Source organism: Leptonychotes weddellii, chromosome 1 (assembly GCF_054177405.1).
Source record: "Leptonychotes weddellii isolate Sample4059 chromosome 1, ASM5417740v2, whole genome shotgun sequence".
NCBI lineage: Eukaryota > Metazoa > Chordata > Mammalia > Carnivora > Phocidae > Leptonychotes > Leptonychotes weddellii.
In genome coordinates, this window is record NC_138369.1 from 118,066,750 (window position 1) to 118,088,953 (window position 22,204).

General features: G+C 44.4%; 1 protein-coding gene across 1 annotated transcript in view; it reads right to left on the minus strand.

Moving 5' to 3' along the window:
* KLHL6 (kelch like family member 6) overlaps positions 1 to 20,926 on the minus strand; it is a 57,000-nt gene extending 36,074 nt beyond the window's left edge. Inside the window, exon 1 of the mRNA XM_006737425.3 lies at positions 20,452 to 20,926. Within this exon, the coding sequence (XP_006737488.2) occupies positions 20,452 to 20,744 (293 nt within the window). The 5' untranslated portion in view covers positions 20,745 to 20,926. The remainder of the gene's footprint in view (positions 1 to 20,451) is intronic.
* Positions 20,927 to 22,204: the final 1,278 nt, after the last annotated feature.

Sequence of the window (22,204 nt, forward strand, 5' to 3'; positions counted from 1 at the left end):
AAAGAACATTTTTAACGGGTGTGTTCTCACTTTAGTTTGCTGGTGACAGGTGCTTTTAGAGTAATGCATTAATTGCACCCAAACAGAGCTGGGAGGCTTGTGACAATGCCAAAGCCTCGTCCCAGAAACTGTACTAATTAAGGCAGTCACCATCCTACTAGGCGACTGGACCTCCTGAACTTCAGACACATGAACAGGACCCTTAGAGAGCCATTATCTCCCAGCCAGGTCATTGAAATGGGAAGGCCCCAGGGTTCAGCCCCGATGATAGAATGCACTTCCCCAAACTGGGACTTCCATGTCAACACAGAAGCATTTACCCCTAAATCCTGCTCCTCCTCCTTTCTCCACACCTCCTATTTATCTCTGGGAATCCCTCATCAGTTTCTTTCCCCCATTTCCTAATCTGCAAAACAAAAGTAACTGTTTCTGGTTTCCCAGGAACAATCATAAACATTAAAAGTCAAAAGGCCCAGAAAGAAAGAGATTGAGAAAAAGAAAGAGAAAGAAGAGAGAGAGAGAGAAATCACTTGACTAGCTGACTTTCTGAACCTTTTGTTTTAACCAATGAGATCTTCTCCCTAGGGTCTCTTTGTGTCCTTCCCAGCTCCTTACTGTAATCAATAATAATCCTCCCACCCTTCTCTCTTTCCTCCTCTTCTCTCCCCTCAACTGGCCTCTTTCTCCTCGAGATTATGACAGCAAGAAAGAAAGAAAAGGGGTGTCTGGGTGGCTCAGTCATTAAGCGTCTGTCTTCGACTCAGGTCAGGATCGAGCCCCACTTCGGGCTCCCTGCTCGGCGGGAGGCCTGCTTCTCCCTCTCCCACTCCCCCTTGCTTGTGTTCCCTCTCTCGCTGTGTCTCTGTCAAATAAATAAATATAATCTTAAAAAAAAAAAAAAGAAAGAAAGAACAAATGTGAATTCTGCAAAGTTACTAAATCCCAACTTGGAAGCAGAGAGGCAGTGATGTCATTTGGGCAGATGGCTGATTTACAAGCCACTTTTGTCAACCATAACTCCTCTTGGCCAGAGAGGCATAGAGTCATCTGCAGAACCACGTGCCTTTTAAAGTGGTATCACATAGGACTCACCTTGCTGCCTCCGCATCCGATAAAGAACCCTGCCATCACAGCAAGGACACAATTTCTTCCCAGCTAAGCCTGTCCAGGATTTGGACAACTTCACTTGCTAAACCTTCCCTTTTTTGAGTCCCTAGAGCAGCGCCGCCCAATAGAAATATAATGCAAGCCATATGTGTAATTTCAGATTTTCTAGTAATGATGTTTTTAAAAGTAAAAAGAGATAAAATTAATTTTATTTAACCCAATACACCTCAAATGTTATTTCAACATGTAATAAATACTTTTAAATTATTAATGAGATAATTTACATTCTTTTTTCCACACTGAGACTTCAAAATCCCTCATGTATATTTTGTACTTAAAACACATCTTGATTCAGACCAGTCATAATTCAAATGCTCAATAGCTGTATGCAGCTAGTGGCTATTCTATTAGATGGCAAAGTTCTAGAGCACCACCCAGATCACCAATCATCTCAGGGGGTAAAGTGAATGCCACCCACATGAATGTCATGTACATCAATATGGAAAACAGAACATCTGGCAGGAGAGGGTGGGCAGTGATGATGGGGTTGAATGAAGCTTCACATAACCGAGGCAACATATCAACAGAGTCCCACCAAGGTGAAATTTAGAAGTGCTATTTCACCTACAATGTGATTTTAAGATTAGTAAAAGGTGAATTTTGTTGAATCTGTATGCTCCAATGAAAACTGGAAAAGCCCAACAGAGAGATGTTCTAATATTAAATAAGATAGGTATATAAATGTCTAAGTCAGTGCCTTGCACTTTGAGGGGCTCTTTTGAAGCCTATGTATTTCCCATGTGACACAATTATTGGGATCTCTGTGGTCATCTGGACTCTTGATCAGGTTGTCACTGCTAGACACAGCTTCTGAATTCTCTCTTGGAATCAGTCACTGAATAACATCCTGCTCCAGCTCAGCCCCTACCCGAGTGGGACTCTTGATTGCTCAGAAGCTGACCCTTGTGAGCTAGTGATGTGTTAGGGATATAGGAAGAGCAGGACAGGGGAAAGGAGGAGGTCAAGCAAGACAAGTCAACAGAAAGTAACTCTGCTTGATCCTGCATGGGACTGCTGGAGAATACACTCCAGAGTTGTCCCCACAAGAGGCAAAGAAGCTGGTCTGTAATTCTCCAGCACCTGCTGACAGTCTTAGTTATGGGCTGCCCCAGAAGTAGGTAAATTCTCAGGCACTTCTGGCTTTCTGTGTGTGTGAGTGGATGTGTGAACAAGCAAAGGGGCTCTAGGAGGCTAGGAGAGGGCAGGAAGAAAAGCCTGCAGTGCTGGCTGTTGGAAGGCAAAGGGGGTTGTAGTCTAGTGTAGGCTCTGATGCTACCTCACTACATGACTTGGTACAAGTGAGCAAACCTCAATTTCCTCCTATGTAAAGTGATATGATAATAGTCCCTACCCCAGTGAGTTGTTGGGAAGATTAAGTAAGATAATATAAACAAAGTGGTTAGCACAATACCCAGCACTTACTAAGGGAAGGCATTTTAGACCAGATCAGAGGAATCTTGGCAGACTAGTGGGAGATACTTGGAATAGGCAGGCCCATCACACTCTGTCTTGCAACTCTTGACTTGCCAGCATTTGGCCTGGTGCCTATCGGGTAAGTGGGTGTCAGAGTCACTGCACTCTGTCCACTACCTCTCCAGAACAGAGTTAGGGCTAGGGCTACACACAGTCTGGTCCAGAGACATTAGCACAGTGCCTGTCACACAGTAGGAGCTCAATAAATGTTCATGGGAGAGAGAAAGGAAGTGCCCTAAAGACAGAGCCCTCTCTCTAGGGCTCTTTTTGCCTGCTTTGGCTCCCAAAGTCCCAGTATTTTTCTGCTCTCCTCTGAGACTTTGTCACTGATTTTCTGTCACTTAAATACACTCTCCTGGGCCACAATCATGCTCAATACTGACAAGGTAAAACTAGAAGAGATCTACATATTTCTCATAGACCAAACTCCCAGGCCTCCTGCTGCTCTCTTGGGCAGTCCATACAAACACTTAGGCAAAGTTGGGACCCCATGAAAGTTATATAACCTATGTAAGGTAGGTCACCCCTAGATTTCCACTTTAATAATAGTAATCTCTTACATTTATGTTTGTAGCACTTTATGGGGCAAAGAACAGTATCTTCTTTGATTATTATACCCATTTCATAGCTGATAGACTATAGAGGTAGAAGTTAAGTGAATTGCCCAAGGCCATACAGGTTGTCAGTAATAGAATGGAGATGAGAATCTAGGACTTTGGGCTCTTAGTCTGGAGCTCAACAGTGTTCTGAAACCAAGAAAATCAGCAGGAGTTCAAGGCCACCTTTGGGGGCGTCAACTGAATGAGCACCAAGTGAACCAGACCAAGTTTTGCTCTCTGAAACAAAGCTGAGTTAATTGCTAATCATTTACTCCTTGGCTTATACTTGAGATAAATAAAATTTTTGTGTAATAAAAAATACTTTCTACAGACACTGACCAATTCTCATGAGATTCTTGTAAAACAGAGGTAGCTATTAAGATCCTCAATTTATAACAGAAATAGTCTCAAGCAGGGAGCCAGTTGCCCAACACTCAGCAGTGAGTCAGTGCCAATCCCAAAATAGAGGCTGGGCAAGTGAGCTCGTCTCCCACAATAGCCATAAAAAACTCCATGGGCCTAAGAGTGTTCTGGAATGAAGTCAGGGTGTGGCCCCAAACACAGCCTGGGCCACACTCTTTTCCTAGCTCTGCCAGCCTTACTCCTCACGTCATTTAGGTCTCTGCTCAGAAGTCACCTCCTCAGAGAGGCCTTCCCTGATGCTGCCCCCAATCTAGTCACTCCCTAACATCTTTGCCTCCTATCTTTTTCTTTACAACCTGTCACAACCTGAAATTAACTAGTTTAACAACAGTCTCCCCACTACAATGTGAGCTGAGTGAGGGCATGGATTGCACCTTGCTCACCACTGTATCCCTGGGGCTAGAAGAGTGCCTGGAGCCTAGAAGGGACTCAGTAAATATTTGGGGAGAAAATGAATGGGTGAATGAATGAACAAATGAACTTGTCCTTCCTAACCCCTGTGTGTTTGCCTTTGACAGGAATCTGCCCCTCCAAAATTATCAAACACCCTTAGGAGAATCAGACCTAGGAGGCCTGCCTTATGTGCCCTCTACCCCCATAGAGAACTCCCATCACACCCCCAAGTCCAGGGCCTGGAGCTTGGAAAAGACACAGCCACACTGGAACATTCCATTTAGACCTCTGATGCGTGCTAACATGCCCTTGCAGTTCCTAAATGTTACCGACTCAGAATCTTTCACCCAGCCCAACATTACTATGGTTTATCCCCTCCCTGGGCCTCCACACCTGCCTCTGAAACCCCTGCCTCCTATACCTCTAATCCCAGTCACAGGCCTGTAGACCAACACCCACCCCACCATCCCCACTATCTCATTCCTAGGCTAGCTCCACCCATTATGCCCCCTGCTCTGTTCTTCCTCTAATCCCCTCACCATCCCATTTATCCCTGAAACTAACTCTGCATCAGTGAGACATTCAGCATTGGAATAGCTCTAACATTGGTTAAATGAGCTAAATTCTATTTAAGAATATAAATGTTGGGGCACCTGGGTGGCTCAGTCGGTTAAGTGTCCAACTCTTTTTTTTTTTAAGATTTTATTTATTTATTTGACAGAGAGAGAGATAGCGTAAGCAGGAATACAAGCAAGGGGAGTGGGAGAGGGAGAAGCAGGCTCCCTGCCAAGCAGGGAACCCGACATGGGACTCAATCCCAGGACCCCGGGATCATGACCCGAGCTGAAGTCAGACCCTCAACAACTGAGCCACCCAGGCACCCTAAGTGTCCAACTCTTGATTTCAGCTCAGCTCATGATCTCAGGGTTGTGAGATCGAGCCCCACATTGGGCTCCGTGCTGAACGTGGAGTCTGCTTGGGATTCTCTCCCTCCCTCTCCCTCTGCCTCTCCCCACCCCCAAAAAGAAAGAATATAAATGTTGATGTATATGCAATTGGTTAAATTTTTTTTTAATTAGTGATCATGTGCTGCTTGATGAATACTATCATTAAGAAGAGATTATTTGGATATAAACACAATGTGGATGGTCAATGTAAAAAAGTAGAGTCAGCAGATGCAGTAGATGCAGGGGTGACCTAGCATGGGATGACAACACTTCTGATGGTCCCCAGGCACCAAAACCTTTCACCTACCATTTCCTAACAAAAAGAAGGACATAAACATTTGGCTCAGCCTCATTTCTGACCTCAAGGTGCTCCCTAAGCCTTACGAGGTCCCAACACTGGAGTTCTTTTTTTCTTTCTTTCTTTCTTTTCATTTTTAGAGAGAGAAAGAGACTGTGAGCAGGTTGGAGGAGAGTTTGGGGGAGGGTGGGGCAGAGGGAGAGAGAGAATCCTAAGCAGGCTCCATGCTCAGCGTGTAGCCCAATGTGGGGCTAAATCATACAATTCCGAGATCATGACCTGAGCCAAAATCAAGAGTCTGACACTTAACCGACTGAGCCACTCAGGTGTCCCCCAACACTAGAGCTCTGCCTACATCCCTGGGCTGCAGACACTCCAACCTCAAAGCCAGTGAGTCTCAAAGTATGTCCCTAGACACCTGCATTGGAATTCCTGGGGTGGTTGAAGAATGCAGAATCCTGAACCCCACCCACCCCAGACCTGCTGAATCAAAATCCCTGGCAATGGGGCTGGGAATATGAATTTTATTAGACTCCCCCAGCCCCACCCATAATTCTTTGGTAAAGCAATATCTAAGAACCAGTGCCCTAGGGAGAGGTCAACTCACTTCCCAACACAAGCCCCTTTGGCTCACCTTGAAAAGGAGGAGATTGCACAAATTTCCAGGTCTGGGACAGACGTGCCCTTGAAAATCCACCATCCCTGTAGATTCTCCCTTCTACCTTCTGAGTTCCAGCCCTTCTAGAATTCCATGAGGCCTAAGGCTGCCTCCCAAACTGGGGGTGGGGGAAGTCACATAGCCTCAGATGGAAGCTGGCCTCATGCTGGCCTTTTAAGTCTTCCTCTAGATTAGCTGTATAGATGGGGCCCCTGCAACTTATATTCAAGTAACACAGTTCATTAGACTTATGAGTTCTGAAACAGGAAGTGTTGCCACAGCCCTATTAATAATAAACAGTGTGCAATTCTCTGTTATCACATGTGAATCTCACACACCTGGAGGCAAGCCTTCAGAGATGAATTTGGGGGTTCATGGCCATCTCTAGAGACATGACTAACCACATGCTGTCATCTCTACCTGGGGCCTGGAGTCAGCTCCCTGAACCCCCAGCAGCTGGCTGAGTCTTGGCTCCAAACTGGCAGAGGAGCTAGAACCCCAGAGCTGCCCCCACCTGACTCTAAACATCAAGCCTTGACAGAATTGCCTTCTGCCAAACTCCTTGCCCAAGTTCAGCACACCTCAAGGACACTGCACATGGACCCTGTGAAGACCAGAACTCCAGCTATGCTTCTACAGAACTAGTGTCCCTCCCAGCCCCACTGGACCATTGCTGAGGCCTCGGCATGCCATGTAACTCAGCCCATCCAAATGTATAACAGAAAGAAGGGCTTGTTCTATCCTGCAAGATCAAGCAGGATAGAGCATCAATCACAGCAAATGCTTATGGCCAGGATTCAGCAATGATTCAACTACAAAAATATAATAGGCAGTTCTTATTTTGCCTGTCCAACATCATTCCTAATCTTTTTAGTAGGCATACCCAGATTTTCCTTTGGGAAACTATCCCTCCTCCAATATCAGTCTGGGAGGTTTGGAGGGAGCTAGCCCCACCTCCTAGACCAAGGGTAAGAATAGTCCAAGTCACATATTAATCTCCCATGCCACAGGGAGCAGTTCACGGATGGGCACAGGAAGAAGCCAGTCCAATCAAAGCCAATTCTAGAACTTTCTCTGGAACCTGGGAAAGAGAAGTTCTCTGTTCTAACGGCTGAGCTGGGAGAAATAAAATTTTGGAGCTGCTGGATATTTTCTTGCTTCCATGTGTAAAGACCCTCCCTGAGAGAGAAACCAACACAGAGGAAAGTAGAGACAAGAGACAGAGAAAGAAACTGAGTCCTGATGACATTATGTGAACACAAGGATCGAATGAGACCTGAAATCAATACCCTTGAACTTTTAAATTATGTGAGCAAATAACTTCTTTTTTAAATATGCTTGAACCAGTTTGAACCTAGTATCTGGCATTTGCAATGAGGGGTCCTGACTGACACAATCAGACAAATGGATAATGAATAACAAATGGGTCCAAATGCTAAAGAAGATTGTATTAAAAGTGCCCAGAAAACGAAATGTTAATGTACTCTCAATATTGCCATTCAAGGCTCCTCAGAGTCTGGTCTATGCACCCCCTACCCCTTCCCCTGATGCAGCTATGCCCAACAACTAGAGTTTCCAGCATGTGCCTCTGTTTACCTCAACAACCTTGAGCTAGACAGACTTCTCTATGTACACTCTACATAGCCTTTTTTAAGCCTATTTTTAAGTAAACTTTAGGTCCAATGTGGGGCTTGAACTCACGACCCCAAGATCAAGAGTCATATGCTCTACCAACTGAGCCAGCCAGGTGCCCCTATTCGGCCTATTTTTAATGAGTCTTCTCCTCTATTAGATTTATAAGGCTCTGAAAGGCAAGGGGCTGGATTCAATTTCTCTCTCAATTATTTGCTGGCCCACAGTAGACATTTAATATTTGTTGGATGGATGGACGGATGGATGGGTGGATGGGTGGGTGGGTGGGTGGATGGATGGATAAGTGGATAGAAGGAAGCTACACATGCAGTGCCGTCCTGTACTTGGTCCTGCCAGCCAAGTGGATTTGCCTATTTTACACCACACTCTCCAAACCCACATTTCTCCTCTAACTGCCATGAGAACAAATAACAATGAGCTCCTGGTACAAAGTGTGTGTATAATAGGGAACTGTATTACCTAGTGATTCTCCAAATTGGAACCTCAGGCCCATGATGTTTACCCTAAGCCCTCCTGACTTAGATCTTACAATACAAAACATGGTGGTTGTTCTTCACCTTAATTTGCTTTGGCACATCTTCCATCTCCTTGCCAGAGATGAAACCTGGCTTCCCCTAACAAAATACCACTTCCCTCTTCAATGAGGTCTGCTCTGATTCTCACTTCCCACTGGGCCATGAGCAGGGTCAGCATTTGTGCTTACATCCACTGCCACAACCTGACCAAGCTGTTGTCCTGGAGTCTCCTTATCACCCCCTTTTTCCAAACATGTTCCAACCCAACCCCCAGGACCCCATGCTGGCTTCCTTATGACTTCCATGTCATTATCCAGAAGTCATGGATCAGCCTCTTCAAGACTTTCTGAGCATTCCCTAGTTCTGACCACTTGGAAACATGTGAACTGGCACTGGCCCCAATCCTCACTCCAAGGTATTCCCAAGTCATAAAGGCTATCCTTATTGTGACAGAGCAAAGGTGATCATCTATGTATTCCAGACTTCTCCCTCCACCAGCTTCCATGGAGGAATCTGGACTGCCAGGCCTGGTCCTTGGGCTTTTGTGACACAGATCCAGAGGGAGAGGGGAGAGGAAGACAGGAGATGCTCCAGCTGGGAATGGAGAGAAGTTTTAAAGCCAAAGAGGTGAAGAAGGACTACCATATATTGGGCTGTACTCAGGGCTGCTCAGATAGGTGCTAGAGTTGGGGCTGAAATCCAGCCCCTGCCACACTCCCTAAGCCTCGTGCCCTAAGGTGGACTATGACAGTCCCCAGAGAAGAGGACATCTATTTCTAATTGATCTTCCCAAAGAGAACTTTTAAAAATTCATAGGAAGGTGCCCTAAAAGCTAGCAGTTGGTCCAGGTCAGAGATGTAGATAAGAGAGAACGGAATTTAATAACAGCTGTGGTATGTCTCTCCTTCAAGGTGTTCAAAAAATACAAGTTCAAAACTTGAGTTACTTCAAAATGAATTGTGTTTCTGGGCTTTGCTCTAAAATAGGATGACATGGGTGGGTGAAGGATTTATAAAGTTACTTCACATTTGCTTTCTTTTCCCAATCCTGAAGCTCAGAGTTGGCCCTCAGCAAAAGTATGGTTTGGCTTCCAGTTCAGTTTGTCTCCTAGTCCCCACAGCCTTGCTTGCCTTCTTCCTCCCCTTCTCACCAGGCAGGGCCTCCCCTCCTTGCAGCTCCTCTATGGTCTAGCTGCCCCAAGGACTCAGAATGTCACTTGAGATGTCTCCCCATGCCCACTGGCTGGGCCACTGTCTGCAACCACCTGAGGGTCTTCCTAGATTGACAAGGCCTCTACACCACAGGCCAAAAGGTTATTTTAACAGAGATCTCAAATCACTTCCCTGCTTAAAGATTCTACCATGGCTTCTTGCTGCCTATAAGACACATATCATACTCTTCACTCTAGCCCAACAAAACCTTCATGGTCTGACCCTGCCCGTCTCTCAGGCTTATTGGCCCATGCATATCCTTACTCCAACCCTACTCATCTAATTCTCGTTCCCAAGCTTACACTGCATGATACCTTCCCAGATGCATTTCCTTTTGCCTGGAATGCTTCCCCCCTTTCTTTCCCTCACTTGGTACCTTCTGGCCAATGCCTACTCATCCTTTAAAACTCTGCTCTGGGGATGCCTGGGTGGCTCAGCTGGTTAAGCGACTGCCTTTGGCTCAGGTCATGACCCCAGGGTCCTGGGATCGAGCCCCTCGTCAGGCTCCCTGCTCTGCTGGAAGCCTGCTTCTCCCTCTCCCACTCCCCCTGCTTGTGCTCCCTCTCTCACTGTGTCTCTCTCTGTCAAATAAATAAATAAAAATCTTTAAAAAAAATAAATAAAAATAAAAATAAAAAAATTTAAAAAATAGGGGAGGGGGTGGGAGGATTGGTTAGTCTGGTGATGGGTATTAAGGAGGGCACGTTCTGCATGGAGCACTGGGTGTTATGCACAAACAATGAATCATGGAACACCACATCTAAAACTAATGATGTAATGTATGGTGATTAACATAACAATAAAAAAATTTTTAAAAATTTAAAAAAATAAATAAAACTCTGCTTTGATATCACCTCTCCCAGGAAGCCCTCTCTGATTGCTTTTTCCTCCAGTCTGATTTAATGCCCCTTCTGTAAGCAGAACTTCATTGTAGCACTTATCACCCTGTACTGAAACACTGATTTGCCTCTCTTTCCTCTAACTGACTATGATTTTGAAGTCAATAGGAAATCAGAACTCATTACTCTTTGTAAACTCAATGTCTGGTAGAGAGTGGGTTTAGTGAAATTCCATTCATCTATCCATTCATGTATTCTGACCCAGAGCACTGTGATCCCTAACCCCACCTTCCAAGAATTATTCACTGGGCATCTGCCTTTCCCCTAATCCCCCCAACACCAAAATGCCCTTGATACCTACCCCTGACAAGCCTGAGCTTACTCTACATGACACATGATCTCTTGAATGTCAGTGAATTCTTTTTTTAAGATTTTATTTATTTGACACACACACACAGAGCACAAACAGGGGGAGCGGCAGGCAGAGAAGGAAGGAGAAGCAGGCTCCCTGCAGAGCAGGGAGCCCAATGCAGGGCTCGATTCCAGGCCCCTGGGATCAGACCTGAGCTGAAGGCAGACACTTAACCGACTGAGCCACCCAGACATCCTGTGAATGTCAGTGTGAGTTCTTACTTGACCCTGGACCTGATACATCATATGCAAACCTGCTGGTGGGTAAATTTATAGATCCTGGAGTGTCTCCTCAGAAAGAGCTATGATGCAACTTTTGGTTTGATTGTGTTTTAAAGTCACAGCAGTATTAACACTCCTGTAATTACTGTGGCCTTAAAGCTTTCCACAAAAGTTAGATGTAATAAAAGAATGTCTACTCTTACAGCTTGCAGAGGACATGTAGGTTGCTTAAATTATATTTTTTCATGGCAAGGGAGACTTATCTTTATACAAAAATGGCCTCTCTAGGGGCATCTGGCTGGCTGTCGGTAGAGCATGCAACTCTTGATCTCAGGGTCGAAGTTCAAACCCCATATTGGGCCTAGAGCTTACTTTAAAAAAAAAAAAAAAGGCTTCTGCAAAAGAACTTAAAGTGGCTCATACTAAAGCCTCAGAGGTATTATAAAATACAAACCAATAACAACAAAAAGTAAGAAGATAAGATCTAAGTAATTAAAGTAGGAGGAGAATATATCACTGAAACCTAGGCTAAGGAAACTCATGTACTGAGCCTCCTGACAGCCAGAGCAAAGACAGAAGTACAGTAAGTTAGCTAATAAAAGAAAGTAAACCAGGATTTATTATCCCTCTTTAATGTACATTTACTTTTCCTTTTGTCCAGTGCCTTCCCCTTCTGGGAAATTCTCTCCCAAGTTGCACCCAAATCATGTGGCTCAAATAGAAGCTCTCTACCTTTTTACCAATCTCCCCTTCTTCACTCCCCTCTCCCTACACCCTCTTTGGCCAATCTTGGACTCCTAAACCAAACTGGGCTGATCATTGTGCCCCACCTCCCTGACATAGTAATTGGTCTAGGATTGGGTAATTGAATGGAGCTGGGCCAATTAGAGTCTTTCCTGGGGGCTTTTCAAACTGAAGCTAGCCCCTCAGTTTCTCTCTGGAACCAACCAAAGAGAAGTGAGTCTCAGAAATGCCAACAAGCAAACCCCCAACCGTGTGGCAGGAGTCCATCTGAGAAATCCCACCTGAGAAAGAAGCCAAAGGATGGTGGAAAGAAACACCCTGACTGCATTCAAGGCCCTGGTTCCTCTTCTTCCCACTCTCTGCTGTATCCTGGCCCTTCTTATGAATTGGCTATGTGGCCAAATACCTTCCTCTTTTGCCCAAGCTGATTTGACCTCAGTTTCTATCTCTGGCAACCAAAAGAATGCTGACTAATATAGGAACATTGAGCAACGTGATGGATGGTGAGCTCCAAGGCAGTTTTACCAAAAACATAGATGTTCTGCATATAGGCAGCTCTTCTCATGGACTGCTTGGTGTTTACTATATTAGAATCTACTCTATAAAGGCGTTTTCATAAATGGACATTTCCATATCTGTGTACTTGACATAGGGGTAAAGCTCAGAACTTGAGATGTGAATGATGAAAGTATTTCTCTGTTGTGTTTTAGTTGAGAGCTCTATGGAGCATTATTCAAACCAAGAGAAGAATGGATTTTCTGGTCTTGACTGAAGGATGACCCACATGCCCTGGACACCAGAGGTGGAGATGACAGAGATGAATTTTTATTGTTATTGTTAACTAGGCTCCACACTCAGTGCAGAGCCTAACCGGGGCTTGAACTCACCACCGTGAGATCAAGACCTGAGCCGAGATCAAGAGTTGGATGCTCAACTGACTGAGCCATCCAGGCACCCCCAGAATTGATATTTCATTAAAAATTCAATTGTACTGGGGCGCCTGGGTGGCTCAGTCGGTTAAGCGGCTGCCTTCGGCTCAGGTCATGATCCCAGGGTCCTGGGATCGAGCCCCGCATCGGGCTCCCTGCTCGGCGGGAAGCCTGCTTCTCCCTCTCCCACTCCCCCTGCTTGTGTTCCCTCTCTCGCTGTCTCTCTCTGTCAAATAAATAAATAAAATCTTAAAAAAAAAAAAAAATTCAATTGTACTTCTACCCCGGGGCAGCAACTCCTGCCCAGTACCTTCTAATCCTAAAAAAAGGTCTTCAGGAGTCACTATGTAGGCCTAGCACATTTGTGTCCAGTCATGTGAGTAACCTATCGAATCCACAACATTCTGAAGCATTTTGGATTTTTTAACTGCTCCTTCCAATTTTTCCTATGGTGACCACACTTGATCATCCTTCCCTTCTGTAAGGTTGTACAACAGCCTCCCAACTCTGTGAGGACTTCCTGCTCTGACCAGGATGCTACCTAATCAGTGACTGAAACTGCAGGCGGAATATCAAGTTTTTATTGACATCAAATATTTACAGGTTGTCTGCTGAATGCCAGCCATTGCAATGGTGTCAAAGACCCTCTCATAGCTCACACTTTCAGCCAGTTTCTAGACCACGCATGATGGATGATGCCTGCACGCCACACACTCTCATAGGTATACTGGGAGCTACTCAAGATTTGAAGGGAGAAGAGAACTAAAAGTGCAAAAGAATTGTCCTCTTGCCCGTAAGATCTCAGGATCCTTATCTCTGATGCATATGAGACAAGAGTCATGGAATTCTCTAATACTTGCATATTTTTCATGATGCCTTAACTCTTCTTCTGCACCTAATGCAGGTCTGGCACATAGTAACTGCATGTAATAGACTCTTGCCAGTTTTTGGTTGCCCAGCATCTAAAGCCCTTCGTAGGTATGGCAAATTCTTCCTCGGAATGAGATGTAGTGTGTGGAAGAAGCCACTTCCTGATCCAGAAGCTGCAAAGGCCCACCGCACACTTTCCCAGCCTCTGTCACAGCTAAGGCATTGGCGTGTGTAACTCAGCCTTGACCAATCAGATAAACTAACTACAGGCTGGGATTTGGGAGCTGGTGATGCAAAGAAGCAGGGAAAGAGGAGAGCCCATTCGGGTGGAGGCAGCAGAAGCAGCAGCAGGCTCCAGTTTCCAGGAACTGCAAGGGCAATAGTGCCCGTGGCCAGAACTGTGCTAGCCTTGGCCCCCAGGATCCTGCAGCAGCGGGGGAGTCCTCCCCACATGGGTTCTGGGTGGCTCTGGGCTGTGGTCCTGGCCACTCCCTGGCCTCCCTGGCCCCTGTCTGTTTTCTGAGTTTGGTCTTCTGGGGGATTCTGTGAGTTACCTATATAAATCCAGTTGATTTCTCTTCCTTAGAATGAAGAGATCTGAGTCATTATCCTGTATAAAAAGTTTAGGCAAATAAATTCATAAATGAATCTATTTTATTATGTGTATTTCACAAACTTACTGGGATAAACACAAATCATTAGCTTCACTGTGCTGTATAATGAATGGCACTGAACATCAGAAAGGCCAAGCAATTCCTCCAAGATTTACACAGCCAATAAGTAGAAGGGTACAGACTCAAATGCCAGTGACAAGATTTTAAGATGCTATTCTTTCCATTATACCAAGCAGTTGTTGTTCCTGACCCAATGATGTCCTATGGGTTCTTGAGACCTTTTATACTTTGAAAGTATACTGTCTCTTCACCTCGAATCCTGACCTACTTTCTTATTTCTTCTTTAATCCTTTGACCCAGACTGGTGTCCTAAGGCATGCTGAGTCTTTGCTGCTATGGGGTCTGTCAGCTCAGCCCCCAGACACAAATTGGCTTGAATGTTTCCATAGTATCCTGCCTGTGTGGGTGTGTGTGGGGGGGGATACATGCACATAGAGGCAATAATTTTTACATTTTCTCTTCATTTTCAGCTTATGTAGGCCATACTTGTGCATGGTGGGGAGAGGGAATTAATGGTCTTGCACAGGAAATGTCCCAACAGCCACACTTCTGCCCAATGGAAAGATTTGTTTTCAGTTTTTGGATCCCAATGAGGAAGCTGCTCTTCCTATCAAAGTGAGTTCCTTGGAGGGTAAAATGGAGACATTGTTATCTACTTATTGTTACCTAATTGTTGATATTGTGAAGACTAAACCAAATGAAAAAGAATCCAGCAAGGTTCCTGGCATGCAGTAAGTACTCAAAAAATGTTGACCTTTCCAGATTCCAAACTGCAAAAAATACTTAATATGAAGATGCTTATTACCACATTATTTATGAAAACAAAATATTAGAAGTAGCCTACATTCACAATGAAAGAATGATTTTCATATTATGCAGCTATTAAAAATTGTAGCAAAATAAATAAATAGGAATTATGAAAACTATGGGGAAAGATTATAATGAAAAAATGCAAAACTGTATGTAAACTATGTTTACAAGTATGTAAAATAGTCCTATGAAACAAGGTAGAAGAATAACACCAAAATGAAAACAAACTTTATCAGAAAGTCCCATAATCCATTACCCCAAAATCTTGCAGTCAGTTGAGCTCTGGCATTTAGAATTGTGTGGATATTGCCGTATCTTGCATATTATATAGCAACTCCAGCACTCATTAATCCAATGCACTAGTACTCCAGCAGCAAATATCTGAATAGTGGCCCTAAGTGGAATAAACAGACTCTAAGTAGCCTCCCCTCAGTTCAGGATAGATGTCTCCATCAGACAAGTGCAGTTCAAGACACAGATTTGTCCACCAAGTAAGTTATAAAAAGCTTTTCAATTATCAACACTTTGGGGATTTTAGAATTGAAGATAAGAAATTATAGGCCTATTGGTTCTGCCAAACAAACAATATTAAAAACATAAAATGCAGGAACTGATGCTAGAAGTACAATCACCAGTTAGCTTGAGTTCCCCACAGCGGCGACAGCCACCTTCAGTGCTCTCACCATTAGCCAGATTTCTAATCCAGACCCAGATGGCCTTAACTCATTCTTGTTTTCTTTTACACTTACACTATCACCCACACTTGCTGGCTCCTTTGTAGACACCTTATACTATTATGTAGCAAAAGCAAAGACTTTCTACATATGGTTTAAGAATAGCCTCTCACCCCACTTTCTGCCATACAGTAATTGGTTAATATATAATAATAATATTAATAGATTGGTCCCACAACGCCATTCCCATTCCTGACCTGCGCTTGATTTTTGTAGCCAGTGGTCAAAGTCCCCTCATCATGGCCTCAGGGAAACAAACCCAGAGACTGAGGTACAGAAGTACAAGGCAGGAGCCAAGGTCCAGGCAGATTTGGGGCATCAGCAGCAACAAAGTAGCTTGCTGTTGACTCAGCCTCAGTCTGCAAGCTTTTTTCTTCATGTAGGAAGGCCAGTCATGAGGTAGGACTGTGAGAAACCTGATGATCCCTCCCTTCATCACCACCCCTCCCCTCAGCCATCCCTGGGACTCACAACGTGATTGCTCTCAGGGGTCAACATCACTTATGGGGTGTGCCATAGTTGCAGTTTGTTGCTCCCTGCCCCCCAAAATGGCAAGAACCACTGGTTTAGATGGAGATCCTTTGGGAGGAGGGGTTCAGCATGCAGGATGCACAACCAGTTCCAAAGACTGATTTGGGGACATGTCCAAAGGCATAAGACAAATGGCAGCTCTCTCAGTCTTATAAAAGACACTAGTAGTCTTACAACATTTTAAAAAGCATTATTATGAATGTTAAATCATGCTTCCCTTGATATTCCTGCCATGAGGGACACCTTGCCATTTGGTTGTATGACATTCAATGTGTGTCATGAGCTACTTTTAAAGCTTTATTCTCCTTTGCCCTTTTCTCAGCCTCAACTCTATGTATCTTCCCAACTTCCTCATTCCACTCAAGACTTTTAAATAGGCCCCCAAAGGGAACTACATTGTCTGAGTTACTAATAAAGTCCCTGTTTACAGCCATCATGGTTTCATATGCGGCTAGACAATAGCTGGGCAGCAGGTCCAAAGAACATGTATAAAAGGATGTCAGTGAGGAAGATTCGGGGGGGGTAAATGGAACTGGTAGATTCTCTGATGCACTGGACCACATGAAAGATCATGGTGAGAAGCTGTGAGTGAAAGATAGCCTCAAATTAAGCAAATGGAAAAAAGAATGAATTATTAACTTCAGGAAAGATAAAAAGCTTTACAAGAAAGAAAGTGTAACATTATCACACAACTTGGCTCAACAGGAAACAATGTTTTCATGGACATAATGTAAATTCTTAATACAAATTAAACAAAAAAAAATGTGATAACATTATATTGAGAGATTGTAAGAAAGGGAAGTGTATGGTAAGGGAGTTAGGTGTAAGTGCTAAGCCCTTATCAGACATACCTGGAAATCAATAAATGATGTCTAACATTGAGAAATCAGGAAAGAGTAGGATAAGCATATTTTGAAGAAATATATATATAATACCAGAAGAAACAGCTAAGTGTAAAAATGGTGGCTTCTGATGAGCAAAACTGAAGGGTAGAGGAGGTGAAGAGGAACTTCTGTTTTTCATTATAAGCCTTTAAATAGTATTTTACTCTTCGTTAACTATCTGCATGTAGTACTTTGATAAAAATAAATCTTAATTTTAAAAAATATACGTGAAAATTTGAAAGGCTGTGAAGAGAGAGCTCATAGAAAAAGAACTACAGACAATCCTTAAGCATATGGAAAGATGTTTGAGCTTATTAAAAATAAGAGAAATACAGGGCGCCTGGGTGCGCAGTTGGTTAAGCGTCTGACTCTTGGTTTCAGCTCAGGTCTTGATCTCAGAGTCATGATCTCAGGGTGGTGGGATCAAACCCCATGTTGTGCTCTGCGCTCAGCAGGGAGTCTGCTTGAGATTCTGTCTCTCTCTCTCTCCCTCTGCCTCTCCCCCTCAAATAAATAAATAAATCTTTTCTTAAAAATAAGAGAAATGCAAATTAAAACAAAACAGATACTGTTTCTCATCTGTCAGATTGGGAAAAATCCAAAAGTGGGAAGCCATCCTCTTTTGGCAAGCCTGTGGGGAGTACAAAACAACTGAACCGCTATCAAGGAGAATCTGGCATACCCACTTAAACTGCAGATGCATTTCTCCTTGACCCAGCAAACCCTCTTCTAGAAATACACCCCCAGATCCTCCTGCATGCATATAAAATGACATGCATAAGGTCATTCATTGTGATATTGTTATATAGCAAAAGATAAGAATCCAAATGTCTGTCAACAGGGGACTGGTTAAATCAATTATGGTTCAATCACTCCATGGAAAATATTTATGTTTTCAATGAATAAAGGAAAAATAACTTACATAATTTAACAGCCAGCTTCCAGGCCCTCCTAAGCATGGGGGGCTGTGTCGGAAGCCTCTCAGACAGAGCAGACTCTCTGCCCTTCCGAAGTGTGAGCATAAAAGGAACTTGGCTCCCAACCCCTTTCAAAACCTTAGAAACAAAGCACAACAGGTGGTGAGGCAATGTCTGACTTCATATCAGTCCTAGGTCCAAATCCCACTTGGTCACTCTATTAACTGAGACACTCGGGGCTTTGGTTCCTCATCTATAAATGGGGATAAAATTCCCTCCCTCGCAGGGTGGCTGCAGGATAGTGTGTGACACCCATGGCACAGAGCTCTGCTCACAGTAAGTGCTCAATGACAGACGTCATTATTAATAGCAGTACTGGAAAAAAGAATCCTGTCTCCAGGACTGTGTTCATTATAGGAGGAAAGTCATCTTGAAATACCAACGTAAGAATCAAAAGTCACTGCTCTGAAGAAAAAAAGGAATTTCCCTCCACGACCAGGCAGTTTTGGAAGTGACTCTTCATCCCCAGGCAGATATGCACACTGTGTGGGAGCCTCCCGCATCTCATTGCCACCACCTCCTCTGGGGGCTGGTAGACACTTTCCCTAAGTATTCCGCATCAGCGTGGTGGGAAGGACCTGGGCCCAAACACCTTCGGTTTAGGATGAGAAACCCAAGGACCAGAGGAACCAGTGATGTACTTGAGAGCACACAGCCAGCGATCCTTCGAGCCACTAACAAAATTGCTAATCGGGTATACCTTTGTGTGACAGCCATTTTCCAGTGATTCAAAACAGAATGAATAAACCTAAAAACGGGTACTCAGGACACTGAGCCAAGTTGACTTTCATTCACTTCTGAAAGTGGTTGTGATCAATGTGAAAGCCATGCTCAAAACTGGTGGGTAAGTAATGTGTTTATCTGTGTCAACCCATCTTTATGCTGTGCCTACCCGTTACCTTTTATATACTTCCTGTGGAATGAAGCCCCAGATTTATTTTTATTTTTATTTTTTTAAAGATTTTATTTATTTGATGGATAGCACAAGCAGGCAGAGAGGTAGGCAGAGGGAGAGGGAGAAGCAGGCTTCCCGCTGAGCAGGGAGCCCGATGCAAGGCTCCATCCCAGGACCCTGGGATCATGACCTGAGCCAAAAGCAGACGCTCAACCGACTGAGCCACCCAGGCACCCCTGAAGCCCCAAATTTAGGGGCAATTTGTATTGCAGTAAAAACAAGGATTTCTAGAATGTGCCCAATCCCTGCTCTAGCAATGATTACATATGTAAAGCTGGGTTTCCATTTCCTCATCTGTAAAAGGGAACATCAGCCACCTTCACCACACTGCTGCAAAAATAAAATCAGATAACGGTGTCTGTCTGGCACAGAGCAGCACTACTTCCCGCCGACCCAGGCGTCCCCTTGCCTTATCTACAGATGGGACCTAATCAATTCCACAACAGTCCACTGACCCTGCTCTTTGAAATCCAAGGAAAAATTTCCCTCTAAGCCTTTCAGAAAAATGAAAAAATAAAATATTTTCATGATATTTACATAGGTAAATACTTTTTAATTTCCTCAGCCAGAACCAAGAGTTAAGAAGAATCTCATTAAAAAGAATTATAAAAGCATTTCTTTTTCAAGTTCCCCAAATAGCTTCTTCATCTTCCTCTTCATCTTGGGGACTGGTTCCCACCACGCCTACAGTGATCGGGAGAACTCTGGATCCAGCCCTATTCACTGCGTTCCTGATTCTCCCACTTCCCTGTCCCAGCATTTGTTCGTGGTAAACACTCAATAAATGGTTCTAAGCTGAACCAAACAGAATGAGGTGAAGAATTCAACAAAGACATACTGAGCGTCTACTATACCCTAGGCACTGTGTAAGAGCAGTTTCCCTCTCATATTTAATTATCACAACAATCCAGAAAGGTAATCATTGTCCCCACCTTATGCATGACAAAACAGGAAACCAGACCATGCAGTGACTTGCCTTGAGTCCCAATGTCAGGAAGGGCAGGACAGGATGGAGCCCAGGTCTCAGAGTGTGTTATAACTGGGAGCCCCTCACTGCAAAAGCACCTTTGTTATGTTTTCTTTTCCAATCCACTCCCTGTACACAACCAGAAGCCCCTAATTTTCAGCAAGTCATTTGATAACTCCAAACGAGGGGCCACAACCTTTTCTCTACCTCTATTGGTGAAAAAAGACAACATCATGTTTCCAACACACTAATCAGACCAAGGGGAAAAAATCCCCATGACTTCAGTAATTTTCCATCCTCTGGAACAAAGACACATATACAGAAGATTCACCATAATAAATAAACATTGCTTTTAAATGATACCAATCTCTCTTTTAATATGCCTCCAACCCTAAAATCTAAGGTTTAATAACCTCCTTTCTTGTATCTTGAATAGACACACAAACCTAAATAGATATACAAACTGTACACGCAACAACGGCCACCTACTTAGATTGGGCTCTCACATCGATACCGATTTTCCTTACAACCTGCACCCAATTTGACTGTAATCCTAGGCGTGCTGACCTGAAATAGTTGCTGGCCGCAGCAAGCACCACGCGGTGGCAGGAGAATTCCTGAATGTCCACACACAAGATGACATCAGTCAGAGCATTTTCCACACGGAGGGTGTCCAGGCCATTCTGCAGGATTAAGGAGAGTCCCGTGTCATCGAATTTTACCTTATCCCCATTTAAGATTTCTACCAGGTCTCCCTTCTTCTGGGAGGGCTCATCTGTAGAAGGTGCCAGAGGCCCTTCCAAACTCTTCTCTACCACGTCGCCCATGGTCCAGGCGCCCCTTTGTCCTGCCATCAACATCCAGACTGAAGGAGCGCCCAAGCTTCAGGCAGGTCACATTGCAGAAGCTGAGCGGATTTCCTGTGCAGAGTCCTCCACTTATCACCAGCTGTCACACACACACAACAGGAAGTCTCGTACTTTCTCATCCTGTTACTACAAATGCCAGTAACTTCTATTCTTCTTTCTGTGAGTCAACAAAAGGTTAGAAATTACTTAGCAGGGGTGTGCAGAAAGGGGCTCCAGGAGAGAAGGGGTGGCTTCTCAGAGTCTGCTATTAGTGCTGTGAGGTTATTTTGGTCCATCTCCCCCTCATATCCGTGAGCAGGAAGCCTCTGATTCTGGTTATTACATTTGTACCTCTGGTGCTTTTATAACTGAGGTGGTCGATGATAGGATGGGCAGGAAACATTCTACGATCTTCCCCCTCCCTCTTCTGAGGAGTCTGAGACCCCACGATAAGCCCCCACCCAGTCCCTTGGGAACTTTGGAAAACCCACTTATGGCTGGCCTTCTCATTTATATCAGCACTGCGCATCTTCTGCCGTTGTCTTCCTCTGCTGCTCAGGGGGAAAAAATGTCATGGCAAATATTAATGTTCTCCCCCCCAAGAAAGTCTATTGTTTCAGATACGTCTCTGGGGACAGAGGAGAAATGGTCTCCAGAAACTCCATCCCCAGGGGCTTCTCTCTTAGTAGACTAATCAGGGTAGGTCAACACCAGATTACCCTAGCAAGTCTCAACTCAAATTGTCCTGATCTCACTCAGCATCTAGTGGTCATGTATCTAGTGGTACACCATGAAGTATCTTCATTACCTCTGCAGGTGTCTGTTAAATAATAGTAACTATCTTTTCCTAAACTCCCACTATATTACAGATTAGAGAAGTTAACTTATTTTAATGTATTTTAATCCTTATAAGAATCCAATGGGGCAGATATGATTTTCCTCATTTTACAGAGAAGGAAACTGAAGCTCTGCTCAAGCAAGTGGCGGGACCCAGATCTGTTTGGCTCCAAAGCCCCTGTTTCCTCCACCACCATCAGGCTACGAGAGCTGTAATATCATGTTGGTCCTGACTCCTGCATCTCCCAGAGAGAACCGCAGGGCTTACCTGCCATGGCCACTCCAGTCTGCAGCGCCTCACCAAAGTGGCCTCTGCTGTCTCGCTCCTGCTTTCATGCACCATCTAGCAGTGGGGAGCACTCGCTGTGCTACTGATCAACAGGGAGTCCCCATTCTTTCTCTGCCCTGGTCAGTGGTGACTGAGCCCTCTCCAGGGGTCCCAGTTCTGCCTTAGCTCTTCCTCTCTTCCATGAATGCTTACTCCTAATGTCAGTGTCTATGTTATCTCCCCTCCACCAGACTTGTTCTGTATCCAGGGCTCTGTCAATCAAGACGTTTTGGCTTCAAGAACAGAATAGCCCATCCAAAGTGGTTTAAGCAATAGAAGTCTCACATAAGAAGCCAGAGGTATGGAG